Here is a 7,175-nt window from a genome sequence, read left to right as displayed (position 1 = left end):
AGATTAAATTAAGTATATTGTTATTCGACGCTGTTGATATAAATTAACCGATAATGTTTTAAAAATGCTGACAAAAGCTGAGAAGCTAAAATAAACCCATTGAGGTCATTTATTTGTTCCGGTAGGTACACGGCCTCTATTGCAACAAGATCCTCGGATTGGTTGAGGGGTGTGGGTAGCGGCGTCCTGGCAACCAGCTCGCCGCTACGTGTGCCACTGCATGTCCAGCTGGCGACACCACCGCGCATGCGCTAAATCGCCGCTATAAAGCCCGTCCGCGCCCTCCTGCCATCAGTTCGTGACACAACTTCGTGAAGCGACCCTTGCGCTGCTATATCCACACTTAACCGCGATATACGGAAAAGTTTTCAACAACAATAATATACGCTCTAATTCAAGCAAACATATTCCAAACGTGTTTACGAGTGTTTCGACCTTCAAAAGTGGTGATAATAACGAACTTATGAAAAGCAAACTGGGAGTCGATTTTGGAGCGACTGAGCAGTTCGTCGGCGATTTGTCGGTGAACGTGCCCCAACAGCGGGCCCCAAAAGCCAACACGAGGCGCGAATCCGTCACACCGAAGATTGTGGTGTGTCCTCCGATGGAGGAAATGAGTGAAACGATACCGTCGCCACACCGCGGCACGCGGCTGCTGAAGGCCCTGGGCCGGCGGCTGTCGCGGCGCAGCACTGACTCCGTCGGCAGCTCCAGCAGTAGCGACAGTGGCTCCTGCGAGCCGAGCCGCGCCGACGATCGCTCGTCCTGCTCCGCCAGCGACTCCGGCAGCGACGGCTCCGACCGCCACCGCCGGCACCGCTCCACGGTCTCACTGCGAAGAGTGTTCCAAAGTCTAAACCTGACGTCACGCTCACAGTCCTGTTCGCCTACAGACCGCCAGCGGCAACCCAAGAAGCAACAGCAGCCGAAACGAATCCTGCGACCACCGGTCACGTATACCTACGTGCGCGGCCTCTCCGGCCTACCCACACAGAGAGTACCACGACATACCGTCTGCTGCGCCACGATGGGCCTAAACCGATAAAGGAACGTACTGTTCAGTTATTCACAATGAATCGGACGAGGGCGAAGAACAAGACTGGTTATGTTTAAAGAGTAGTGTGTAAAATGCGCTAGAGAGACGAGTTCTCATCATATCAGTAGATAGTTGGCGAAAGGAGGGCGAGTAGCCGACGTAACGTTGTCTTCAAGGAGGACCAAGCCGCGCCGCTCGCGCTGCAAGATGAGCTGTGACTTGTTTAGTTCTATATAAGGGACAATATATAAGACTGTAAACCGATTTGAAGTAGCTCTATGATTCAGGTAGCTACTGGTAGACACTTCGACTAAACTTTACTGGAATCATTCCTTAAATCAAGTTGCACCTTTAGAACACCAATTTTATTAATTTAGACTTAAAATCTTTCAGTATTATTGTCACTCTAATTCACTTTGAGGTAGTTTAATAATAAAACTAACAGTATTGGATTTATCAAATTAAAATGTGTAACGTAACATTTGGTATCTACTGTGAAACATTTCCTGTTATTCAAGCATAGTGCCTTTCCACGTTTTTGAATGACTAAGTAGTCCTAGCGTGTATGTATACTACTATAATAAGAATCTCGTACCTTATAACTAAATCACCTCTACCGCTGGTCTAGTTTTCACCATACTTATACTAACATTACATGTTAAGGTATTATAAATCGTCATCATTTGCGGAGTCGAATTTGATATTACTGTAAGGTGTCTATGACTTATTGTTCCGTAATATAAGCAGGTTGATATTGCTGTATACCACGTAGATAGACTAAATATTGAATCAATAGACGTAAGTCATTTTTATTGTACTTACATTAAGACGAAATTTCGTATTTAATAAAAAACTAAAACTTATACCTTCTCTAATTTTCTAACCCTCTACCCACATAAACTGTAAGAATAGGCAGACATACTTTTTTGCTACCTTGAAAGGAACGAAAATACAAAATAACAACAATGGCTAAATATGGCTAAATACATTGAATAAGTAGTATGAAATAAAAATCTAAAGCTTGAAACTGAAGAAAAACAAACATAATGAGAATAAATTATTAAAAAATACACAATGAATGAATCGACTGTTGTATCTTTTCAAATCTGCACAATTTTGATGTGGTACAAGCAAAATAATAATTATCTATAATGTATTTCAAAAGGTGTCCGTCGGAATCGCCGGTCACTCGTATTTTGTCGGCATATTTTAAGTTGAAATGGCGCTCAATTGCTGTCCGCTTAATGCCGCCTAGTGCTTACTGCTTATCACCAGATCTTTCCTTCCAACGTATTTTAGAAATAAAATAACGTTGTATGAAACGATTGATGAATGTGGATGAACCTACAGAACAGTGTCAGGTCCGCCATTCACCTTTAAAAGTTATTTTATTTCTATAATACGTTGGTTTCAAGCAAATGTTTAGTGATAGGCACTAGGCGGCATTAAGTGGGCAGCAATTATTGAGCACCATTTCAACTTAAAATTCGCCGACAAAATACGAGTGGCCGGCGATTCAGACGGACACTTAAAAACATGTAATAGCAATTCCTGAAAACTGATCAACGATTATTATATACGTATATATACTTTTTAACAAATACATCTTCACAGAATCCTTCAATAGTAAAATATAGAATTTCTAAAATGTATAAATATACTTACCTACTCAACTCTTTATTAGCTGTCTTCGCTGTTGGGCGAACCTATACAGTACGTTGTCCATCGAAGATAAGTATCTACCTAACTTGAAGTTAGTAGAACCATTTACTGGTCACATTCAGGGGCCTTTAATGTTTCTTTTGCTTTTAAAGGTTTCGATACAATTACTTCTAAGTCAACAATTAATCCAATGGGCAACTCAACGGTGCTGCTTTTTACTAGAGATCATCAAAGTTTCAATCGTTTGTCTCCACTTCAAATAAATAATGAGAGAACCAACGTCTCCTTATTCTGCCTAATAGAAAATGTATAGTGAATACATACCTACATTATATTGCTGTGACTATCATGTAAGAAAATGTAGACTAAAACTACCATGCGTTCCAAAATAATCAAAGGTGTACAATAAGCGTAGCGAGTCAAGAACGAGCTAAGAGTTTTGCTGCTCCCCCAACAGATTACCTAAGTAGTCTATAAAATCACGTGGAGCACGAATCCCTTGCTTATAAAAATCGCTTAAAGTACTATGATTGCTATATCCATTCAGAAATCAGAATCATTTATTCAACATAATTATCTCTCTAGCAACAAAAATGCAAAGAAGCTTCAAAGTAAAATTTATATTCTGTGGTCAAAGGAGATACAACACAGGTTGCCCTGCTGAATAATTTCCAGTTTACCTTCCACATGTTGCGGAGGTTGCTAAAGAAGTGTGATTGACTGGAAAATGGTGAAGTTAAAATATTAATGGAAGGTTGGAACAGTCAGCAGCAGATACTGTTGGCACATGAAGCCGCCCACGCCACGCACGGCGCACGTGAGCTTTTAAAAACTACGCAATAATAAGCTTAACCATTTTAGCTAGTTGCATTGTATTCATTCACAGAGAACAACACTTACTTGCTAAGCAAAAGATTCTAGTTTTGATCGACTTGATACATTATCATAGATCACTGAAACATAAGACTTTAACTTAAGATAATCCTAGAAAACGGTGATCATACGTAAATAATACTTCCATTGCTAAGGAGACCTTGTCGCTATAGGAACTTATAAACAAGTACCGTTACCTACTTTTTAAAACTATAATTATGATTCTCGAGTTTTTAGCTTCGCACCAATGCTCTGCGTGCTCTAAAAAATATAACACAACACAATTCCTCCAAAAATCTTACCTACACATAAAAAATAATGTACATAAGTATGTATTAAAAAAATAATAATAATAAAAGTATGTATGTATGTAGTATGTATTATTATATTACAAAAATATTGTAAGTACATCTAAATATAGACAACATATTATTTATATTATATTAAATAGTTAGGTAAAGCGCGAGTTTTCCGTAGTCGGGATTTAGTTTTAAACTTATATTTATAATTCTTCTAGTGACACCTCACTCGTTAAATTATAATAATTGTATAGAAGTTCGGCGGGAACAGACATACATACATAGCGGTCAAACACATGACCCTCCTTTTTGCTTTGTAGGCTAACGAGGCAGTCATTCAAAACATCCTCTCACTCTTCAATAGATTAATTTGCCTACTGCCAATTAATAACTGGGCCTGCTCGCAGCCACAAATTATCTTCCTATTCATTTGCTAAAACATGATTATTTTCAAGGAGAGTATTCTCTACAACCACCTAACCACTGCAGTGATGCAGTCGCATATTCAATTTATAGGGCACTGGATCTTGTTGGTGAGGGACAGAAGAGATTATGAGAGCTGAATGTTGGACAGGGAGCGAGGAACGTCAATGACCGACATGCACTATCGATCTGCAGCTTCCCAGCTTAATACCTACCGGCAGACAGTTCAGAAATAGATGAGATAAAAATATACAGCCGCGGACTTTAAACTTTACAGATAAGACCTACTTTATGAAGGAAAATCCACAAGTCTGAGTTCCGGTCCGTACGATCATCCTGTAGCGAATTTTAATGTTTACAAGATAGGCTACTCCGATTGGCTGTCTCGGATATTTCATAAATACTCATACAGGGTAGAAATATTATATATAACGTTCTGTAACAATCATTCAAATAATTCATTATGTATTTGATAGATGATTATATTTCTATTCATACTTTTTTACTTATAACTAATTTAGTAGCAATTGACTTATTGAAATCATTCATTGTATAGATTTTTGATAAGTACTTGTTCATCCGAGAAGAAAAGAAACCACCCGAAACAATTTTGTAACAATTCGTTCATCGAACTCTTTTATTTTCGGACCTACTATAAGTATTAGATAAAGATTAGTTTTATTGGGATTTGATTATGATTTATTTCTGGATGATCTCAAATATAACTTAAAGGGAATCTGCGGCGTAATATCTGTGAATAAATACAGGATTTTACATAAGGATTACCACCTGAGTGGTTTGTCAACAACATACTTACTAGAATAGTCAGTGATAGGTTCGTCGGCCGAGCCGAGGTTGTACAGGGTATGTTTCCATTTGTTACTTCTTGAAATCCCATAATAATTTATCGACAACTAATTATCATAAATCCACAAGAGGGTGTAGGTAATGGTACTAGTGGGGTAGAAAAACATCAAATAGGTACTTACGAACCGACATCAGCAAATGTTCAAAAATATAGTAAAAATATATACTTAATATATGTAGTTAAATGATCTCAGATCGCTCTTACTACAGGCTATCTGACCAGTTACCTAAATACGAAAGTTAATTAATTTCCCTCACTGCTGCATTTAAACATTTTCTTTCCACGAAAAATCTAAAGGGCGCGCTGCGAAAATTCACCTCTGCTTAAAACTAAAAATAGGACTTCGGGTAAACAATAATTAACTAGGTGTAAGAACTGTAAGATGAAAATGCCTTTCCAATGTTTATTAGCAAACACTCTTGGCCAAATAGCTTACTTGATGGGTATACGCTTACCTAAATTAAAAAAAGCGTGTCACGTAAGTAAATGATGATGATGACATTAAAATAACGATCAACAAAAACATTTTCACTGGTGCTAACATATGGTACTGCTACTTATGAGATTGCTACTTAGCAATAAGGCCGCCTATTGTACTAATTCTATTTCTCTTTTGTTTTGTATTTTGTTTTTTCCTGTTTGTGCAATAAAGTATTTGTTATGTTATGTAAAAGTCAACAACTGTTCACAGACTGTTTAAATCTCAACAACTTTTTACACATTTGCAACTTACCTAATTCTGGTAGGTATCTGAAGTAGTAATTTTGTTGAAATGCAAACAGAGGAGATATATATTTTTTGCTTCAAATAGAATTTACTACTTAGGCCAGGCGCGCTACGAGTTTTTCGCCACGCGCGCGACAGAAAGCAGCGGCATAATGTCGTACTGTAATACTGCTCCGCTGCAGCGGCTCTGCCGTCAAGTGCGCGCAATACAATTTAAAACTGTTTGGTACAGAATTACAGTGCGACATTATGCCGCTGCTTTCTGTCGCGCGGCGAAAAACTCGTAGCGCGCGCCTGGCCTTAGTGGGATAAATGGAAAGCCCTAAGGAAGGCTCTCCTCCGGTAAATGCTCACGACTCGCACGTCATTTCTAATATGTTATGGAAACAAACAAATTATTGGTAGGAAAATGAATCTTCCTCGTGTTCGCCTCAAACGACACAGTGATCTCTCCATTGACGCAGTGATAAATTATAATAATTTATGCGCATTGGGTCACCTTTAATCTGCGTCACACGAGCACCAGGCTCAAGAAAGTTAGGCACATGGCATCGCTAAATTTCCCGTTTTTGCGTACTAATATGAACTAAAATAAATAAAAAAGCTAAGTTTCCTACTCATATGCCCCACTATTACATATTGACGTGCCACCTCCACGCTAATCATGAGAAATGTTCCCATGACATCGCATACAATGTGTACAATGTATGTAATAATGTATAGTTGGTTCTATTTTTGGCCACGCCAAAATAGTGAGATCGTCACAATTTTGTCTCTTTTTTACTTTATCTACAATCGAGTTGACCCTTGAAATTCAGAACCTTCAAATTACTTCGAGATAAAACGTAATTATCTTTAATTAAGGAAAAAAATCGGTGACGTTTTAGTAATGACGTCATAGAAACAGGAACTGATTACGAGGAACTGATTAGGATACATCCTAACCATTATGTTATATCAAATTGGATCCCTAAAAGAATACAGGTATTCGAAGCTAATCCTACCGTAATCAGTTCCTGTTTGTATGACGTCATTACTAAAAAGTCACCGACTTTTTCCTTTAATACAGATAATTATGTTTTATCTCGAAGTAATTTGAAGGTTCTTGAATCTCAAGAGTCAACTAAAAAGAAAAAAGAGACAGAAGGTGAGAAAATTGTAACAATCTTACTATTTTGGCGTGGCCAAAAATAGAACCAACTCGAAACCAATTGTAAGGCTTTGATTAGAACCGCTTTGTTTGATTACAGTCTATCTGTTTCAATTCGAGGTTGAGCAAATGTCCTGC

General features: G+C 38.1%; 1 protein-coding gene across 1 annotated transcript; it reads left to right on the top strand.

Moving 5' to 3' along the window:
• Positions 1-314: 314 nt before the first annotated feature.
• LOC126372350 (uncharacterized) lies at positions 315-1,817 on the top strand. Its single transcript, XM_050018059.1, has one exon. It carries the CDS (start codon positions 464-466, stop codon positions 1,043-1,045), a length of 582 nt encoding a protein of 193 aa, XP_049874016.1. The 5' UTR covers positions 315-463; the 3' UTR covers positions 1,046-1,817.
• Positions 1,818-7,175: the final 5,358 nt, after the last annotated feature.

This window comes from Pectinophora gossypiella, chromosome 14, assembly GCF_024362695.1.
Source record: "Pectinophora gossypiella chromosome 14, ilPecGoss1.1, whole genome shotgun sequence".
NCBI classification, from domain to species: Eukaryota; Metazoa; Arthropoda; class Insecta; order Lepidoptera; family Gelechiidae; genus Pectinophora; species Pectinophora gossypiella.
The sequence above is the reverse complement of the archived record's forward strand: the minus strand, read 5'-3'. Positions and strand labels throughout refer to the sequence as shown.